The sequence below is a fragment of the Anolis sagrei genome, chromosome 2, assembly GCF_037176765.1.
Source record: "Anolis sagrei isolate rAnoSag1 chromosome 2, rAnoSag1.mat, whole genome shotgun sequence".
NCBI classification, from domain to species: domain Eukaryota; kingdom Metazoa; phylum Chordata; class Lepidosauria; order Squamata; family Dactyloidae; genus Anolis; species Anolis sagrei.
Window position 1 is genome coordinate 272312211 of NC_090022.1, and position 21930 is coordinate 272334140.

General features: G+C 38.9%; 1 protein-coding gene across 2 annotated transcripts in view; it reads left to right on the forward strand.

Annotated features, from left to right (window-relative positions):
• The first annotated feature begins 1061 nt into the window (after positions 1 to 1061).
• The window catches only part of IL6ST (interleukin 6 cytokine family signal transducer), a 46163-nt gene continuing 25294 nt past the window's right edge, over positions 1062 to 21930 (forward strand). Inside the window, exons 1-7 of one of the 2 annotated variants that reach the window (XM_067464592.1) lie at positions 1062 to 1196; positions 3139 to 3189; positions 9745 to 9822; positions 12507 to 12815; positions 14382 to 14514; positions 17528 to 17691; positions 20977 to 21128. In XM_067464592.1, the coding sequence (XP_067320693.1) occupies positions 3165 to 3189; positions 9745 to 9822; positions 12507 to 12815; positions 14382 to 14514; positions 17528 to 17691; positions 20977 to 21128 (861 nt within the window). In that variant the 5' untranslated portion in view covers positions 1062 to 1196; positions 3139 to 3164. The remainder of the gene's footprint in view (positions 1197 to 3138; positions 3190 to 9744; positions 9823 to 12506; positions 12816 to 14381; positions 14515 to 17527; positions 17692 to 20976; positions 21129 to 21930) is intronic. The other variant, XM_060761502.2, reaches the window with a different exon arrangement.

Below are 21930 nucleotides of genomic sequence, written 5' to 3' on the forward strand. Positions count from 1 at the left end.
CTTTCTGTTGAAATTGTCCACATGTTTGTGGATTTCAATGGTTTCTCTGTGTAGTCTGACATGGTGGTTGTGAGAGTGGTCCAGCATTTCTGTGTTCTCACATAATATGCTGTGTCCAGGCTGGTTCATCAGGTGCTCTGCTATGGCTGATTTCTCTGGTTGGAGTAGTCTGCAGTGCCTTTCATGTTCCTTGATGCGTGTCTGGGCACTGCGTTTGGTGGTCCCTATGTAGACTTGTCCACAGCTGCATGGTATACAGTAGACTCCTGCAGAGGTGAGAGGATCCCTCTTGTCCTTTGCTGAATGTTGCATTTGTTGGATTTTCTTGGTGGGTTTGTAGATTGTTTGTATGTTGTGTTTCCTCATCAGCTTCCCTATGCAGTCAGTGGTTCCCTTGATGTATGGCAGGAACACTTTTCCTCTGGCTACCAGTATTAAAAAACTCTAAAATTACAACAGCAAAACAACAGAGAGGAAACAACCAGGCACAGATTAACACCTCCCAGCAAGAGATTTTCCCAGGCTCAGGCAGGCCTTCAAATGCTAATGAAGGTGATCAGTTGAAACATTCACACCTAGCTTCAGCAGAGAAGAGCTCCTTGCCCCACCCCAGTCATTCCACAGATATATAAACCCACTGTCCTAATTCCAACAGACCTCACTACCTCTGAGGATGCTTGCCATAGATGCAGGCGAAACGTCAGGAGAAATGCCTCTAAAACATGGCCCTATAGCCCGAAAAAACCCACAAGAACCTAGTGATTCCAGCCATGAAAGCCTTCGACAATACAAGTTTAGCATTCATTCTACAAACTAGGCAACTTTTGGACTTCATCTCCCAGAATCCCTGCTCATTGGCCACAGCAGCTGAGGATTCTGGGAGTTGAAGTCTAAATGCCCTTAAAGGCCTAGAGCAGGCCTGGGCCAAGTCGTTTCTCGGACTCCCTCCCTCCTTCCCTGCTGGGACCAGCAGTCCGACATCCTGGCAGCCGCGGCAGCGCTTTACGGGAAGCCCCGCCCAGGGGCGGTGACGTCACCGCAGGGCCCGCCAATGGCGTCGCCGCTTTGGGGGCGGCTGGGTCTCGCGGATGGAGCTGTCACTCAAAGCGGCGGCGTCGATGTTAGTTATCGGCAGAGCGCGGCCTGAGGGGACGGAAGCGGCGGAGCAGCGCGGAATTAGGCCGAAGGGAGACGAGGTGAGGCGAAGGCCAAGCGTGCCGGGCTTCGTGGGCGGGCGGCGTTGTTGCCTCTCCTTTTCGGGAAGCGGAGGGCCCGAAGGAGAGAGAAGTTGGGCATGGGCTCCCCTCAGGAGCAGTCGCTTCTCACTTTTGGCTTAGGCTGAAGCCTTCCGTTAGGCCTTTAAAGCCCGTTAAGGCCTCCCCTCCCTCCCGAAAAGCCAGACTTACCTCAGGACGGCTTTTTAAAAACCCTCTTGAAGTATTTCAGGCCCCTCCCACGCCTCCAAAGAAGGAGCCTCCACCACATCCCGGGGCAGAGAGTTCCACTGCTGAACAGCTCTCACAGTGAGGAAGTTCTGCATTCGTCCTACAAACTAGGCAATTTGAATAATATCCCACATTTTCTGCATTGAACTGGGAAATATGTTAGTGTGGACTCAGGGCCCTTCCACACAGTCATATAACCCAGAATATCAAGGCAGGAAATTCCACATTCTCTACTTTGGCACCTTAAATGGCACCTTAAATGGCATCTAACTGCCCTAAGATAACTACTGTATCTATATACTGCTATGCTAATATATAATATATTGTATATACATATAATATTTATAATATTATAATGTAATACAGTATGATACTACTAATAATAATATGATAGTATAATTATATATTTTATATTACATGTAATATTACTAATAATATTACAGTATAATTGTATAGAACAATATAGTGATGTATAGCGCTGATATTGTACTGTGCTAATGGTATAATGGTACTTGGGCCACATCATGAGGAGACAGGAAAGCCTAGAGAAGACAATTATGCTGGGGAAAGTGGAAGGAAAAAGGAAGAGGGGCCGACCGAGGGCAAGATGGATGGATGGTATCCTTGAAGTGACTGGACTGACCTTGAAGGAGCTGGGGGTGGTGACGGCCGACAGGGAGCTCTGGCGTGGGCTGGTCCATGAGGTCACAAAGAGCCGGAGACGACTGAACGAATGAACAAAATGATATAATGTATTGTATGCATGTGTGTGTGTAGATATATATATCTATATAAATAAAAATGTAATGTTCGTTTGTGGGATTAACAGAACTCAAAAACCAATGGGCCAATTGACACAAAATTTGAACAGCATATACCTAACAACCCAATGTATGTCCTTCACTCAAAATTTTTTGGTTTTGTCATTGGGAGTTGTCGTTGTTGGGATTTATAGTTAACCTACAATCTAAGAGCATTCTGAACTCCACCAATGATGAAATTGAACCAATCTTGGGACACAGGACTCCCATGACCAACAGAAAACACTGGAAGGGTTTGGTGGGCATTGTCCTTGAGTTAGGGAGTTGTAGTTCAACTACATCCAGAGAACTGTGGGCTCAAACTTGGCATGAATACTCAGTATGCCCAAATATGAACACAGATGGAGTTGGGGAAAATATTTGGGAGTTGTAGTTTCTGGGATTTATAGTTCACCTACAATCAAAGAGCATTCTGAACCCCACCAAGGATAGAATTGGGTCAAATGTCCCACACAGACTGTTTTCTGGTGATCTTTTGCGCCCCTTTGATACCCCCTCATGACCCCCTCCCAGGGGTCCCGACCCCCAGGTTGAGAAATGCTGCCTTTAAGGCCATCCGGTCCAACTCTCTTCACCAGGGAAGAAAACACAATTAGAGCCTTCCTGACAAAGAGCCATCCATCCATAGATATAGATAGATATAAGATTAACACACACACACACACACACATGTATAGGACAGATATAGTATCCTAGTTTTGAAAGGGACCCCTAAAGAAGGACAATGATATGTTGCATATTCCAGAGTAGGCAAACCAGACACTCTCCACATCAACACTGACAAAGAAACAACAAGAAATACTGTTTACCCACAAGCATAAATAAATTACATAGATTAGAAACCAACACTTTCTCATTACTTTATTTTCCAGATCACCAGACTGGGCCACAGCAACGCATGGCAGGGGACAGCTACATATATAGTAAGCTGCTCTGAGTCCCCTTTGGGGTGAGAAGGGCGGCATATAAATGTTGCAAATAAATAAATACTTTGAACTGGAATATATGGCAGTATGGACTCAGATAACCAGTTCAAAGCAGATATTGTGGGATTTTCTGCATTGATATCCTGGGATACCTTTCTGTGTGGAAGGGCCCCTAAGTCTCATATTTCTCAAATTTTCCTCATGACGGCCTTTGAAACCCTGTTGAAGCATTTCATATGTCTCTAATTTTCCTCAGGACTGTTTTTTTTTAACCAAATAGGAAGTGGGTTGTGAATTTTCTGGGCTGTATGGCCATGTTCCAGAAGCATTCTCTCCTAAGGTTTTGCCTGCATCTATGGCAGGCATCCTCAGAGGTTTTGAAGTTTGTTGGAAACTAGGAAAATGGGGTTTTTATATCTGGAATGTCCAGGGTGGAAGAAAAAACTTTTGTCTGCTTGAGGCAAATGTAAATGTTACAATTGGCCACTTTGATTAGCATTTAATGGCCTAGCAGTTTCAAGATCTGGCTTCTTACCGCCCGGACATCATATTATTTGAGAACACAGAAATGCTGGACACCCACTCTAACAACTACCATGTCAGACTACACAGGGAAGCCATAAAATGAACAAAATCTGGCTACCAGTATAAAAAACTCTAAAATCATAACAGTAAATAAAGAACAATACTCAAAAATGGCAATTCCAGACAAAAAATAATCCGTGCCAGCTAATCACCTCCCAACAAATTATTCTCCCAGGCAGGAAGAAGCCAGACCAGACACCACTTTAACTACCAAGGCTCAATACTAGGGAATTATGAGAGTTGTAGTTTTATGATGTCTCAAAAATACTTACACAATTTAATAACTAAAAGTAGCCATGGTGATTATTTGAAGTCCAATTAAATACATTTATATTGTAGAATAAATGTGGTTATAATGATTTCATCAGAGTTACAAGATCCATCTTGACTTACTCTTTTATGTCATTTTGAGGAGGAATTAAATGACATAAAATAAATGAAATCAAATTTCCTTTTAAGCAAAATTTTAGGTATTCAATGCTCATCCTAGTTGCATTGCAAAACTCACAGTTTTCTCCTGTAATTTCATATGCTCCTCTACTATTGAATTCTTGAATCCTGTAAAGGGTGTATACATTTGGGGTAGAGTGGCAAAAAGCCTTTCAGAACTATAAGCTGTTCAGGGTGTGTACTTTTTTTGAGGGTGAGCACCTTGTTTATTAAACATTTGAAATTTTTAAGCTGTTAAAACAGTATCTTAGCCCCCACCATTGAGTTAACCTGAGTCTGATGAGCTTGATTTGTTGTCTTTTAAAGTCATGTTTTAAAACCACTTGTAATTATGGAAGCTAGAATCAGGGTGGGATTTCCCTGTCCATTTTCTGCATGTTCTTTTAATGTGTGAAATTGGGGATACTCATCCCATAGCCACTCATGTCTTGTGTCCACAGTTGAATCGAATAGCAGTAACATTTACTAAGTCTGAATAAAAATGATAACATGCAATATAAAGGCCAAAGTGTGTGGAAGAAATCATTTTGTCAGACCGGGACTAAAGCAGAGCTAAGCTAATTTCTCAGACTGATTAAAAAGGTCAATAAGTCCCAGGTTTTGTTCCCTTTTTTTTCTTATAGTGCCATACCATTTTCCCTCTCTCCCAGAATACTTTCTGTCTGCTCCTAGTACAATCAGAGGCTTTATTACTAGTTCCCGAGGTTAGTTTATTCTAACCTAATAAAAGGATGGGAACAAAATCTGGGATTTTTCAGTCAGTCTGGATAACCCTTATTGATGCATTCCCCAATTTCTCCATGCTTTTCTCTGCTCCCTCCACCAACTGCCTCTGCTGCTACCACATACCACTTTTCATAGGGATTTACAGGTCCTATCATGCGGTCTCATAAGACTTGCAGTCCATTTTAAAATGGCATAGGGTAGCAGAAGGTGCAGCAACAAACAATCAGATTTGTAAAAACAAAACCTATGAAAATGGGAGGCCAACTTTATTTTCCATTCTGTGTTAAGGGGAGGAGATTTGCTTGAAGAACCATATCTATTCAATTCAGTAGACCTTCACATATAGTCACAAGTGATGTAACTGAAATACACTTTATCATTAGTAAAATATGAAGTTTAATGTATTATTTTTCTTATACTATCTTATGATTGGATCTGTTCAGTGTATATACCGGTATGTGCCTTCAAGTTGCCTACTGATTTATGGCAAAACCATGATTTTCATTTGGTTTTCTTAGGCAAGGAATCAGAGGTGATTTTTTTCAGTTCCTTCCTGTGAAACCCACAGCATCCAACCAAGGACTAATCAGATTCCAAGATCAGACAGAAACTAGTACTTTAGGACAGAGTTTCTCAAACTGTGCTCCTCCAGATATTTTGGACTTGAGCTGTTAAGAGCTTGAGCTGTTCAGTGAATAATATACTACCATCAAGAGAAGTTAGAGAAAGTATATGAGAAGTGGTATCATCTATTGTCTCAGTTTATCTAGATATTGAGGTTATCAGTACTCATATTTCTTATAGCTGTCTTGCATAATTCAACTCGAAGCAAATTTACTATTAACTAGAGATGTGTAGTCTAGAGTAAGTTGAATAATAATAAATGAGGCTTTCTTCCTGGTCAGTACCTAGGATTTCTACTTTTCTTGTACAAAGTTTTGGCAGTTGTATTTGCTCAAATGGACTTGACTGGTTGCTCTTTCCAGCATGAGTAAAAACAAAATTAAAAGCATAGTAAAATATGGAATTCCTCCAGCTTTAGGCATGAATGAAAGCCAATCTAAATAAGCATGACTTAAAGGCCTTCAAAATGCTCTTACTTTGCCAGTTCTTCTGCTAGGAAAAGTATCAGTTACCAAATGAAGAACGCAAAAAAATGAGTATGTAATCCATGAGTAGGAGCTAAACTTAGAGTTATCTAATAATTTTTTTAGGGTTATTAAATTGCCACATGTCTGGTAAGCTTTTGAGACCTCCGAAATTCCTCACCAGGCTACATGGTACAAAATTTAGTGGGACAAGAGAACAAAAAAGTCCAGAAATCTCACCCACAAGTGATTGTGCTGTTTCTACAGGCAGACTGATTTCACAGAAAAAATGCAAATAAGGTTTGAATCTCGAGGCTATGTGCATTGTTCCTAATGCTACTGTCCTGTAAATCACAGGACTGGTAAATTAGCATACCTTGATTTCATTAAGTTCTTTGGCCAGTTCCCCAGTGATATTCTTGCAAACAACCTGTTAAAATATGGGCTAGACCAGGGGTCCTCAAACTAAGGCCTGGGGGCCAGATACGACCCTCCAAGGTCATTTACCCGGCCCTCACTCAGGGTCAACCTAAGTCTGAAATGACTTGAAAGCACACAAGAACAACAACAATCCTATCTCATCAGCTAAAAGCAGGCCCACACTTCCCATTGAAATACTAATAAGTTTATATTTGTTACAGTTGTTCTTCATTTTAATTATTGTATTGTTTTAAGTGGTTTTTGCACCACAAATAAGATATGTGCAGTACGCATAGGAATTCATTCATGTTATTTTCACATTATAATTCAGCCCTCCAACAGTTTTAGGGACTGTGACCTGGCCCTCTGTTTAAAAAGTTTGAGGACCCCTGGGCTAGACAGTGCTCTTATTATGTAGATTTGAAATTTGAAATTGATTGACTGGTAGCTATACTGCAACCTGGAAATAAATGACCACGAAGTTTCATCTTCAGCCTAGTCCTATGTAACATTTTTATAAATGGCTTGGATGGCAGGATAGAAGGCATGTATATCAAATTGTAGACAGCAGCAAATTATGAGTGGTAGCTAATATTCCAGGAGACCAAATCAAAATTCAAATGACTGATTGGAAAGTTGGGCCAAAATTAATGAAACGAATTTCAATATGGAGAAATGTAAGGAAATGCACTCAGGCAGAAAAAAATGAAATGCACAGATATAGAATGAGAGTTGGCTTAACTATGAAAAGGATCTAGGAGTTTTATTAGACAGCAACTTGGGTGCGAGTCAACAGTATGATGGTGATACAGCACCCAAAAAAGCCAATGCAATTCTGGGCTGCATTTATAGGACTATGCTGTCTAGATTGAGTGAAATTATAGTATCACTCTGTTTTGCTTTGGTCAGACCTCTCACATGGAATAACACTGTTCATCTGTGGGCACTTCAATTCCAGAAGGATATTGACAAACTGCAATGTGTCCAAAAGGGTAACCAAAATTTTTAAAAATCTAGAAAGCATGCCCTTATGAGAAATGGCTTAGGGAGCCGAGAATATTTATCTTGGAGAAGAAAATGTGAATAACATGATATCCATGTTAAATATGTAAAATAAGCTCATCTTGAAGATGAAGTCAGTTTGTTTTTCTGCTACTCCCGAGCCCAGAACATGGGGCAGTGAATTTAAACTACAGGAAAAAAGATTCAACCTAAACATGAGAAATAATTTTATCATGGTAAGAGCACATTTGTTTGGTTATTTTTTCGTGTCAGGAGCAACTTGAGAAACTTTTGGTGTGAGAGAATTGGCTGTCTGTCTGCAAGAACGTTGCCCAAGGAATGCCCAGATATTGTACCGTCCTGTGGGAAGCTTCTCTCATGTCCCCGCATGGAAAGCTGGTGTTGACAAATGGGAACTCACCCCGCTCCTTGGATTCAAACTGCTGACCTTTCAGTCAGCAGTCCTGTCAGCACAAGGGCTTAACCCATTGCACCAGTGGGGCTCCTAAGAGAGGTTGACCGTGAATATACTACCTCTAAGTGTGGTGGAGTCTCTTATATTTGGAGATTTATAAACAGGCTGGATTGCCATCTGTCAGGAGTACTTTGAGTATTTTCCTGCATGGCAGGAGTTACACTGGATGGCCTTTATGATCTTTTTTATTCTATAATTTCTTGTTTTACAGAGAAACAGTAGTAAGTAAGTAGTAAATTTGATTCCTAAAAACAGCTTCTATCTCATTCTGTTTCTTGTCTACAAAATCCTTTTGCTAGCACAGTTGCTACTTCCCCCTATTCCTGCCTTGATGTTATTTATATCAAATACTCTTGCTTAACAAAAGGATTAACTCTTGCTCTTCTGTTATATGCCTAATGTTTCCACCTAGTAGAAGCGCCCCCTTTCTTTCCATGTATTTTCTCATTGAAAAAATAGACAAATTACAAATATTGAAGTTGTGATTCTCATATTGGCATGAGCATATTCAGTGCATCAAAATTACAATTAAAACCAAAAACATTCTTTTTTAAACATTATTATAGACACAAGTTGTAGCTTAGAGTTGTGTAAGAGCTCCCAAGGACTAACTTTTGTAAATCTTTAATAAGCTGCAGTTTCTGTTCTGATTTAATCAATAGGGTGCACTGCAGGGAACCTCTGCCTTGGTAGAGGATTTGCACCCTTTGCCTGACAAATCCAGGGAGGCACAGAAATCCAGCAGGAAAAAATAGACCATATTTCCTTTTTAAGCTTTTTTTGTTGACCAAAAGGAGTGAAACTTGGATGTTTATATGACGTATGGAGCAGAGCCTCTGCTAGTACTGCATGAGAGCCCATGATAGTTTTCTGGGAAGTTTTCACTAGGTTTGTGCAATCCGGGTAAACCTTGATTTGTTTCAGTGCCCCGAATTTCAGTGGGGCCTTGATCAATTTTTCGGGAGCCTCCCGAATTCAGGAGGACTGACATCCGTTTTTGATCCGGAAAGCCAAAAGATTTGTTTTCAATCTGGCCCATTGGCCTCGGGGGGGGGGGGGGGGTCCCAAGTTTAAGACAAGAGCTTAAGAGTCTCCCCTTTCTGTTATTCTTTCCCTTATCCCTTTATAGAAGACCCAGGTTCAAGGTAAGGACTTAAGGTCCCGTCCCCCCCATCCTGCTATCTTTTCTGGGATCCTTTCCTTTCTAGTGACCGTCTCCTTCCACGCACTCCAAAGAAACTGAAAGCAGCAGGGTTTCAACAGGTGCTGTTCTTTTACGGCCAAAAAAAAATTGACAGTGGAGCCCATGCCGTTATGGGCCTCCAGACCAGTCAGAGTTTTTTTTTTTAAAAAAAACGGATCAATGCACAAGCCTAGTTTTCACTGCAAATTTTATAGCTACTTTCCCTCTTCTTCTCTAGATTAAGTATACAAAATATGTTTTTAGAAATATTTTATGTCATTTATCATGCATGCTTCATCTGTTTTAGTTTGTTTTCTATGAATAATGTGATCCAGAAAGACACTCATTTTCTCCCATAATATTCTACATCTTTATACTCCTATTTTCCCTTCCCAAATCCTTTTATTTATGCTTCAACCAACTTATAAAGACAGAAGAAACCACAGAACCTGCTACCTAGAAAATATTTTCTTGGAAAAGAAGACATTCTTAGTGTTTGGAAGATCTGCCTTCATTTTTTAAAAAATATTAAAGGCACAGTTCATGCACAGGACTGGACTGAAAAATGTAATAGCTTATTCATCACTGTCAGAATGATCTATATAAAATATTTGTTTTTACAGTGATTTACTTCAAGATGTTTTCGAAACGGAGATGGTTAATCCAAGTTGTGTATACTCTCCTCTTTACCTCTTTTGTAGGTAAGTCTGTGAAAATTATACTTGTAATAAATGGCTGCAACTTGTTTAAAGGGAAATGAGTGGGAAGGAATCAAGCAGCACATTTAGAACACATTTTTAAAAGCATGGATTTCATTCTACTTCCTCAAATGTATTGATGGAGTTAACATTGACACATCAGGTATATAACAGTTATGCTGTAGCAAAAGCGAGCATAGGATATCATAAGGGTAAAGAAAGATGCAAAATGTGATCCTAAACAACAACAATAAAACCTTTCATACTAGAAACAGTATTGAAATGCAAAGTAATATGCCTACTTATCCAGAGTCCTTTCCCTTGAAATCGGAAACTTCTGGAAGTGTTCCCTTGCTACAGGTGCAGTTGTGAGAACATTATGTATTGTTTTACGTAGTGTGCCAAGAAATCATTCCGTCGTATCTTCTGATAGATTAAAGTTTGAAAACATATCCTGATTTAGCTGATCCTCTTTCCAGCCTTCCATTGAATTTTTTTCATTCTTGAATTACTGGTTGAAGTTCATTGATAGTATGACCAAGAAGATTAATATTTTGTTCTCCTAGTTTTTGAGTTTTACTAATTCTAATATCAAATTTGTGTCGATTTATCCTCTTGGATAGCAGCACCTGTTTGCCCAGTGTGGTATGCAAATGGGCTTTACTTACAGAGAAAGTTGTAAACCACATTGGAGGATGAGAACTGAATGCACCTGGGTGGGGTGATGTTATTAAAACAGGCAGCATTTCACCCAACCCTTTCAAAGTTTATAGTTTTGGTCAAAGTTTGTATCTATCTGTACCCTATTATTTTCTGATCCTACTCTAACACCTAGGGTCCCCTGGTGGCGCAGTGGGTTAGACCGCTGAGCTGTTGAACTTGCTGACTGAAAGGTTGGCAGTTCGAATCCGGGGAGCAAGGTGAGCTCCTGCTGTTAGGCCCAGCTTCTACCAACCTAGCAGTTCAAAAACATACAAATGTGAGTGGATCAATAGGTACCGCTTCTGTGGGAAGGTAACGCTCCATGAAGTCATGCCAGCTCTTCGACTTAGAAAGGGAGATGAGCACCATCCCATAGTCGGACACGACTAAACTTATGTCAGGGGAAACCTTCACCTTACTTTAACACCTATGTTACTACAATTATATCTAATGCTTTGTTTGTTTGTATGTGTGTGTGTGTGTATATATATTATATATATATAAACACACACACACAAACACACACACACACATACATGCTGCTCTTCTCAACCCCAAAGGGAACTCAGAGTGGCTTACAGATTATGACAAAATTTAATGCTGCATTATACAACAAAGAAGGAATACAACATATCAAATTAGAATGAGAAGGCAGGGATCAGAAAATGTTCTTCTATTTTTTGTCAAAAGCTTTCATGGCTGGAATCACTGGGCTGTTGTAGGTTTTTCAGGTTGTGTGGCTATGTTCAAGAAGCATTCTCTTCTGGCGTTTCGCCTGCATCTGTGGCAAGCATCCTCAGAGGTTGTGAGGTCTTCATAACCTCTGAGGATGCTTGCCACAGATGCAGGCGAAACGTCAGGAGACAATGCTTCTAGAACATGGCCATATAATCCAAAAAAACCTACAACAACCCAGTTCTTCTATTTACTTTACCATTCAAATCGGGTATGACATAGAGGCACTTTATGCAGCCGCTTTACATAAAGGCACAATATGTAGTCAACCTTCACAGCTTGAAATATATTTTTTAAATTTCTAAATGCAAACCTTGATTTTGCCATGTTATCTAAGTGCACCATATTACTATGCCACTGTATGTAATATGACTTGACCATACAAAGATTATGGTAATCACAGAGCATGATGGAACCAAAGTACAGCATTAAATAAATAAAATTTATTCCCCATATGTACGTTTTCCTATATTCCAGGTTTTCAAATCTGAAACTGAATCAAAATGCAAGGCAGGGATGAACAGAATTGGGGTAGAATTAAAAAAACGTAAGAGTACAGAGGTAGCTGTGAGTAAGGGGTGGGATATTCTTAACTATGCCTATCACCACTTCATCGCAAGTAGCAATATTACCAAAGAAATGGAACAGAAGTCACTATACACAGATATTTTGATCTGCCTCAAGAGCAATTAAGTTAAAACTTTTCCATTAAAATTATTATTGAACTTAATCTACAGAAAGTGAGCAGCTTCTAATATTATACAAAGAAGGTACTTTTGGATAGATCCTAACCACCTTTGAAATGATACATGTCATAGGAAGGGGTGTAAGAAATGAAACTAACAACTGGGACTAACTTTCAGCAGTGTAGTTTGGGACTATCAAATAGTCCAAGAGGAGATATTAATTCTTCAAGTGGTTACTTCTAACCTTATCAACAGCTTAGTGTAACATCCCCAAGTAGGAAACCTACCTCAGTTTCTCCCGCAAGGACTTCCCAACCTTCTCAGTAGGCCTTTCAGGATAATTGATGTATGCAGTGGGAAGGATAAGATATTAACTTCCTTTCTGTTCACTTACTTGGGCTTCAGAGCCAATTTTTGTAGTACTAGAGTGAGTAACTTTCATTTCATTTTTCTAACATGCTTTCTAGATAGCTGTTGCTTTTTGTGTTATATTGTTGTGGTTCACTTTTGACAATAGTATTTGTACTGGCTTTAAAAATGAATATAATGATCTCTCTTTTTCAGATTCACTTGTGCAAATGTGTGGTCATATCTACCCAGAGTCTCCAGTAATACTGCCCATTGGCTCCAATTTTACAGCATTCTGTGTTCTCTATGATACCTGTCCATACTACAACAAAGTACATGCTAATCAAATTTTTTGGAAAACAAAAAATGTGATTGTCCCTAAAGAACAGTATCATATAATCAACCAAACTGTTTCTAGTGTAACGTTCAACGATACCTCTACATTGATTTCTCCTCTGACTTGCAATATCTTAGTAGAAGGGAACATTGAGCAGAATGTTTATGGGATACAGATTCAGTTGGGTTGTAAGTATTTCCATTTTTCTTCCTTTTTTTCCTTGGTGTAGTTTTCTTCCTTTTGGAGACACTAAAACATTTCTGTTTAAATGTACAGCATCTTTTATTTCTTGTCTCCCTTCTATAGTACATTCCTCAGAAGGGTTAGATGCTGTCATTACATTATAGTTAAAATACTTGTATGGGAAGAGCAAAGAGCTCAACATTAGAGATTAGTATATTTGCAAGTATATTGAGACGAATAAGAAATTTTGATAGCATTTCTGTGGCTCAACATTCTTAAGTAAAACAAGGCAGAAAATGAGAGCTTCATATACAAAGTTTAATTTTGCTTTATAATATTAGAGTTTTTTAAAAAATATAATAAAGAAAATATGGAACACTTTAGTGACACGTACATTGAAATAGTGCAAAGATGCGTCTTGAGAATATATACTAGGCCTGGGTAACAACAGAAAAAATTGTTTCTAAACTCGCTTCGTTTTTAGGGGTCCATTGCGTTTCGTTTTTTTTAAGAATTCCGAAATTTTCCTTTTAAAAATTTCAAAATATACGAAATTTTGTATAATTACAAATCGATTCGTTAATGGCGGACGCAATTGCGCAATATGCTAAAAAAACCTCCAAATGGGACATGGGGAACTTCTGAAGCTTCCCTCTCCCTCTGTTGTTGACTGTTGGTGTGATAAAACAAACAACAACTATAAAACTTGCACCAGACATGCGAAAATAATTACGAAATAATTGACAAAATTGAAAAAATTGTTTCGAATCTAATTTACTCCTCACACTATTCCTGCATGGCTCAATATTGGATCGTAAGCTAATTTAAATACGAATTAATTACGAATTACGAAATTAACGAACGAAACCGCCCAAGCCTAATATATACATTGATTTATGAAAGTCAGCTTTCTTTACTAATAATTTGTTTGGATATTTGGAAAAGATGTACTGTACCGTATTTCATCAGTTGTAATACACCATCAGTTGTAAGATGCAGCCTAATTTCATTACCGTCACCACCAACAAAAATACATAAATTTCACCTACGATTCTAAGATGCATCTCATTTTTAGATATGTTTATATAGGAATAAAGTGCATCTTGGAATTAAAGAAATAGTTTGTTTCTTTAGCCGCTGCCTATCAGAACAAGTGAGAGGAACAACCTATCAGGGTATCTTCTGTGCCTCACTGAAAACAAATATATTAGTGGTAAGACCAATGTTACAATCTCTTGAAAGACTTTTGTGAGGGCTCAGTGAGGAGAAGGGGGTAGAAAAGATTGTGGCATGATTAGCCTTCTCTTTTGTTAGATTTTTTTATTCAATTCATTATTCTTGAATTGCCAGTAGTAGATAGGCTAGGAATATATGATATCTTTTAAATCAGTAGCTGTCATTGTTAATAACAGTGAAAGGGCTCTATCCTCATAGCTATGCTACAAAAAAAAGTCTGGCTTATGACATTATAAATACTGAGCAGAATGGCAGCCTACAGCTTTGAATGTTTTCAATTACTGATAGATCGATGCTTGTATATTTCTAACAGTATTAAAATATATTTGTTGCAGTTCCTCCAGACAAGCCTGAGAACATCAGTTGTATTGTGATTCAACTCAAAAAGAAAAAAATTGTTAAAAGGTGCACTTGGGAACCTGGAAGGGATACATACTTGAAAACTAAATACACTTTGAAATCAGCATGGTAAGCATATGTAACTATTTGGTTATTAATTTACAAAAAAAAGTATGCTATCTTATAACAGAAAGGTCCTCGAGGTGTTCTACATTAAGCAAGCTTTAAGCAGAACTTTCTGTGAAAGCAGAACCTTCAAGCAATCTAAGACAGAGTTCTCCAAACTTTTCATGTTAGTGACACGTTTTTTAGACATGCATCCTTTTGTGACACAATAATTTGGTTTTACTAGCAAAGGCTGCCTGGTGCTCTTTTGCCAAGCAGCCTTAGTTTGATAATAATAATAAGCCTTTGTTTGTGGTGGTGGAGTATTTTTCACCTAGGAACTACAGGCAACCAACAGTTTTGAAAGCTCTGTCTTAAGACATTTAAATGCATTGTTAGTTTGTGTGTGTGTGTGTAATAATATGCACACATTTAGATGAATCTTTCAAAGATTCTTTACACCAGACATCTGCAAAACTTTCATAGAATCTTTGAGTTGGAAGGGCCTTCTGGGCCGTCCAGTCCAACCCACTGCACAAGAAGCAGGAAGATCGCATTCAAAGCACCCCCCAACAAATGGCACCGGTATTGATGTAGAGCACCGGTTCTCGGTCTCTCAAATGGTTGGGGCGGCTGGACTGCAGTTCCACACACCTCCTATGCCCCATGCCCGCTGTCATGCACACACACTTGTCTCTGCCACCGCATGTGTCAACCATTTGCATGCGGGGCAGAGGCAGTGGAGGCCAGAGAGAAATTGATCTTCGCAGGCCAGATTTGGCTCATGGGCCATGGTTTGGTAACCTCCTGCCCTAAACTAATCTGTTTGATATCCTAACCAGCTTCAAGTCACTGAGCTGATGCCTAATTTGATCAGGCTTCAAACAGACTTTAAAATCAAGGCAAGTAAATCATTATTGATGAGTTTCTACCCATTGATTTCAGTTGGTTAGCTCTAACCATGTTCAGTTCTAGATTAACATCAAGTCAGGAGGTGCTGTGGTTTTAGCACATTTTTTCATGTAACACACCTAGGGACTATAAGTGTCACACTAGTTTGTTGCAACACACAGTTTGGAAAACTCTGTGCTAAGTTGATGGTTAGAGCTCTATGACTGTTGGAAAGATTCTTATAAACCCAGTGAAATAAAAATACCTCTTGAAGGACTTCCTGTCAGATCTATTCGACAGTGGAGTGTGCTGTCTTGGAGTGTGGTGTGGTTTCCCTCTCTGGAAACAGGCTGGGTAGCCATCTGTTGTGAGTGCTTTTAATTGTGCGGTTTTATATGGCAGAGATAGGACTGAATATCCCTTCTGGTTTCTTCCAGCCTTGTGGTTCTAGTATTCTATGTTGACTGCCTCAGGACTCATTAGCAAAATCAACGAAACTTCTAAATGTCTAGGTTAAAAGGCCTGTTCTGGCCCCTATTTCTCATTGACAGAGTGAGTGCCGTAGGATCTTTCCTAAATCATTAATGTAATTTTTGTGGCTATGGAAATAAAAAGAATGGAGATGATGCTTCACTTTTCAGCATGCTAGTTTCCCAGTTATACTACCACATAGCTGTATTTGCATGGTTTGCCACTATCCTTCCATAAGAAGCTTGCAACAAATAGATCTTTCTAATATTGCTGGAGGTTTAGGGGGTGGGGAGGAGAAGCTTGTTTGAAATATGTTCCACTGCAGGAAACATCTTAAAACTACTTTAAATAAAAGCTCTTATTCAATCATGTTTTTGATATACAGTGAGCCCTTGTTAACAACTACAGTGTGGTTCCAGGACTGGACAAGATCCTTGAGTGTAAACATATATCTGTAGATGCCAAAATCAGAATTGTCCATGCTATTGTGCTTCTGATTTCTATGCATGGTTGTAAAAGCTGGATAGTGAAGAAAACTGAAAGGAGGAGATTCCATTTCTTTGAAAGGTGGTACAAAGACAGAAGTTGCAGATACTGTGGACTTCTACAAACACCAATCAGTCCTAGGGCCTTCCAGACAGCCTTCTACCGTGTTGTCTCTTCATTGATATGCTCAAAGTTTAGTGATCTTGTCAACTAGGGAGAATTGAGCTTGATTTGCTCTAAGGGCCCTTCCAGACAGGCCCCATATCCCAGGATCTGATCCCAGGTTTTCTGTTTATCCCAGAGTATCTGGCAGTGGGGATTCATATATTCTAAGTTAAAGAAGACAACACGGTTGAAGGCAGTAGGAAAAAAAGACTACATTACAGGTGAATAGACTCAAGGAAATCACAGTCTTGAGTCTGTAAAACCTGAGCAGAGCTGTTGATTACAGGGTGTCTTTGAGGTGTTTTGTTCATAAAGTCACCATAGGTTCAAGTTGAGTTGGGCACATCTATAATATATAATTAATGCAGTTTGGCATCATATTAACTGCTATGTCTCAGTGCTATGGTGGTACAGGAGTTGTAGTTTTACAAGGTTTGTAGTATCTTCTACCAGAGCTTCACTAAACTACAGATCCTAGGTAGCAGTTAACAGTCACAAATTATTTCTTGTAATACTGCAGGAATAAAACTGAAGTTGTTAATTGCTCTTAAAAAAGAGTAGTTGATGGAGCCCCTGGTGGCACAGTGAGTTAAAGCGCTGAGCTGCTGAGCTTGTTGACCGAAAGGTCGCAGGTTCAATTCCGGGAGCGGCGTGAGCTTCTGCTGTCAGCCCTAGCTTCTGTCAACCTAGCAGTTCGAAAACATGCAAATGTGAGTACATCAATAGGTACTGCTCCAGCAGGAAAGTAACAACGCTCCATGCAGTCATTCCGGCCACATGACATTGGAGGTGTCTATGGACAGCGCCGGCTCATCGGCTTAGAAATGGAGATGAGCACCACACCCCAGAGTCAGACATGACTGGACTTAATGTCAGGGGACAACCTTTACCTTTTTAAAAGAGTAGTTGACATTGAGTTCTCTGGGATTCACTTCAGTTTTCTAGTATAACTATGTACTTACATACTAGAATTAATACTCTATTTGAAACTGGATTAAATATGGATTTTTATCTTTAACAATAGGCCAAACATGAATTTCTCTGACTGTATACCTGAAGATGGTAATAACTCCTGCACCACTTCTGATGATGTTACTTTCTTTGTCCTTCTGTCTGTGTGGGTGGAAGCCAAGAATTCCCTTGGGGAAGTTAACTCATCACACTTCACCTTTTATCCTGAGGACCATGGTAACTGGACCATTTTATTTAATGTTAATAGAATTTGCTAGAGCTACTTTTATGAATTGGCTACTTTTCTTTCTAGAAGATGAATGTAAAGGTTTCATAATACACTAGATGTAGCTTCTGTTTTGAATCACTTGAGTAGGAGATTAGAGGGAGAAATATATTTGTTTCCAGTTTGTTGCTTTGAGAATGTTTTCTTCCAGTTGAGAAGTGAGTTAGAAATATAAATAAATTAACTTGTGTACAAAGGCAAGCAGAAGTCTAGGATAAAGATGAATGGATATCATTTAAAACAAAAGATGAGAGAGTTCCTTATTTCAGAGTTGCAGCGTTTACTTACTCAGCTGATGCACTTTTGAAAGCTGGTACTTCTTTCACCTGGCAGCAAACTGAGAAGGTGGCTTAGATTGAATGAGTTTAAAGTTATTCGCCAATTGGTGGTAGAGAATTAATCCCTATAGATTTTTAAAAAGCACAATAGTAAATTTTCCACTCCTTGCCCCTTCACTATGAAGCAGCCTCAAATTCTGATTTGAAGGCTAAATTTGAGCTGATTTTTAAAAAGAAACCCATAAAGAAATTTGATAAAGAAAATTGGGCATCTGATTCTGCAACCATATTGTGATTATTTAAAAGTTGGTCTCAGATAAAACAGCAAGGATCCTTCTTGAGAGGCTTAAAATGAACTAGAGGCAAATAGAAAAATTATTGAAGAAACTTAAACAGGTAATGTGAGGTTTCAAAATGAATAGTCCCAGAGGAGGGTGGAATTGGAAATTCTATATTGGTTATGGTTAGGTAGGCTCTTCAATATACACCTAGGTCCTATTATGAATTTGGTAACAAGCATTCTATTGGCCTGGTGATAAAAACAAAAGGATCAAAAAGATGAGTTGACAGTATTAAAGATGGAAAAGAAATTTCAAGGGAAATCTGTGATGTATTTAAAGAATGTTGCAGCCCATTTTACATAGCGAATAATAATAATGCCCCACAAACAAATTACAATCTTAAATCAAACTCATAAAGGACTACAGGCACTGATAAACTTAGGCTATTATCACTTGAGGGTTGAGGTGCATATTCGTGCAGGATCAGCTGCTTATCACATGACTTTGCATACCACTGGCATTTCAGTCCTTCCCCCCCCCCCTCCCCATTTGTCTGACCATATATTTTAATTCACAGTGAAAATCTGTGAGTAGACTAAACAGCTCACAGTTCCAACCTTGTGTGAAAGATGACTAGCTCTGCTGACAGGGCATTAGGTGAATCTACTTGTTGTTGTGGGCATAACTTTTCTCTGCTCCACTTTCCCCTTTTACAGCTGCAGACATGTAGCGTCTGGTGAGCAGAAAGCCATAAGTTACCCCTTTTACCTTACTGGTTCACAATTTTCCTAATGTTAAGACTTTTTTTTTTTGGTATAAGCATTTACTTTAGGCAGCTTATACTGCAGATATATTTCTGGAAAAGTTAGTGCTTTGTCTTTTCAGCTACATGTGCTAGCAGCATTGGTTTAACAACAATTGCCATTTGAATGTGGATCACACCTTTAATTGTGATGTGATATTCTGGATTCAAATGGACAAACATTGTCACTATCGGAACCCTAAAAGTTCTGATATGTTGTCCTCCGTACCACAAAGCTAAATTTAACACTAACAAGTACATTTGCCCTAACATTGGAACCTATAGCCGAGCTAATTCTCAAGGATCTAGATATTAAAGATGTAACAATATAAAATGAGGAATAGGAGATTAGTCATTCTACTGAGGATGCCTTCTTTTGTTTTATGATTCCTGTACTTAAGTGTTCTTATATTTGATACCTAGATATCTGTCTGTGGAAAAGTGAAAAGGATTTCAATCAATTGATACTTCAAAATTATAAACAGTTGTTATGTTCATATGCAAAACAAAAATGGAAAGAATTGTCTGAATGAATCCACTCTTTCAGTGTTAAATAATAATAAACTAGAATTGGTAAAAGCTTACATTTTACTTATTGTTATACACATGTATAAGTTTAGAATAACAGCAGGCGGGAGTTTACTCCGTCCTGGGAAAACCTCCCAAAAGATTAGTTATTCTTTACTCTGTCCATCACGATGTCACTTCTGGACTTTTTGAATGCCTAGGTGACACTCTCCCCTGTCCACCGAACAACCCTTGATTTATCACTGGGTCATATCAAAACCCATAATTTTGGCCCCAAAATCTGCACTTGACTTAAGGATGAGGTTGACTTATGCATGAGTTGGGTGTTGATTATGGTCTGTTACTGTTAATTGTCTGATTACACTTGAGTAGGTCCCTAAAAACATCTCATATGTCACCTTTTTAAAATGGCCTTAGAGAAAATAATCTCTGCAAATCAGGGCTTGTTAAAATGCAGCCTTTAGGCCTCATGCAGCTTACCTAGGCAATTTTTTAATTTAGACCCTCAGGGCCATTCTGAGGTTGTTGAGTTTTTTTTAAAGAAAACTCAAGCTCTAGTTTACTTCCTGGTTAAATGAAAGCATCTCCTGAAACTATTACAGCCCAAGATAGCCCAAATACAACATTCTTGGGTTTTTTTTTAAGTAAAATATAAACATAAACATGCATTTTTAAAACATTCATGTTTTTAAAATGAAAAAATTGGCTTTAAAGTTCTGCTGTCCCTCCAATTCTTAGATGTTGTCCATGGCCACTACGAATTATATATATCTGCTACTACTGGTTGTACAGTTGACCAGAATTAAGTAAATAGCCAAAAATGGAAGAAATCAAAACTTCTCTTTATTTGCATTTAATTATTCTATTTCAATATTAATATCAAGTCCATACAAAGTTTATGGTATGGCATAGTATGGAGTATAGTATTAGTTAGGCCTGTTTTTAATAGCAACTCTCAAGCAACCAGAAACTACATTAATCCAGCATCTACCAACCCTCATGGGTACCTTTTCACTTAGAGCAGCTGTGGGTCCCCAGATGTTTTGGCCTTCAACTCCCAGAAATCCTAACAGCTAGTAAACTGGCTGAGATTTCTGGGAATTGTAGGCCAAAACACCTGGGGACCTACAGGTTGAGAACCACTGACTCGGAGTCTATGAACTCAGAAACTAGCACCATCTGCTATTTCACTCAGTGATGATCATCCAGAGCAACAGGAGCATTTCTGGATTGTTATATACCTCATCCCCATCCATGAAGTAAAAAAAATTATGTGTATATGAATATTAGAATTATCTGGCAGTTTCTGGTTAATTGAGTATGTTTTCTTCTTTTTCTTTTTTCCAGTAAAACCTCTTCCCCCACATAATCTATTTCTCAACTCAAGAGAATTTCCTACAGTTCTGAGACTATCATGGGAAAACCAGTTTATTGAATTACCACTGAGGCTGAAATACAAAATAAGATATAAATCTGCCAGCAGCACAAATTGGGCAGAGGTAATCTTACGTTTGTTGTTTGTCAATAGTCGGGATTTGTAATGTTGCAGTTGTCTGCATTTTAACAGTTGGAACATTTGCATATGCAGTCAGCCCTCCGCATTCACATCATTGGCGTTTGCAGATTTGATTACCAGCAATCTCTTCACCTTCAGGTGTGGAATGGCTAGCCTGCCCAACTAAGTAGAAAAGCAGAATGCAAGACCAGGCTGCTGGAACGGTCTTGCAGACACTTCTGCTTGCCTGAAGGCAGGAAGAGGGGAATGTAGGGTTGCTTTCAGACATTGTGCTTCCTAACCTCCCTCCAGCCATCTCTTCCCCTTCAGGCACAGAGGCTAGTCTGCGAGGCTAGAGAGAAAAGCAAGGTCAAAAATATTCTTAAAGAGACTTTAAAATAAACATGCAGTATGAACTTTGTCAGAGGGGGATATGCTCCTGAACTTCTAGAGCAGGGGTCATCAGACTTTTTAAACAGAGGGCCAGGTCACCGTCCCTCAAACTGTTGGAGGGCCGGATTATAATTTGAAAAAAAAATGAATGAATTCCTTTGCACATTGTACATATCTTATCTGTAGTGCAATAAAATAAAATAAAACAACAACAAATAAACAATACAACAATTAAAATGAAGAACAGTTTTAACTAATATAAACTTATTAGTATTTCAATGGGAAGTGGGGGCCTGCTTTTGGCTAATGAGATAGGGTTGTTGTTGTTGTTGTTGTTGTGTGCTTTCAAGTAATTTCAGATTTAAGTTGACCCTGAGTGAGGGCCAGGTAAATGACCTTGGAGGGCCGCATCC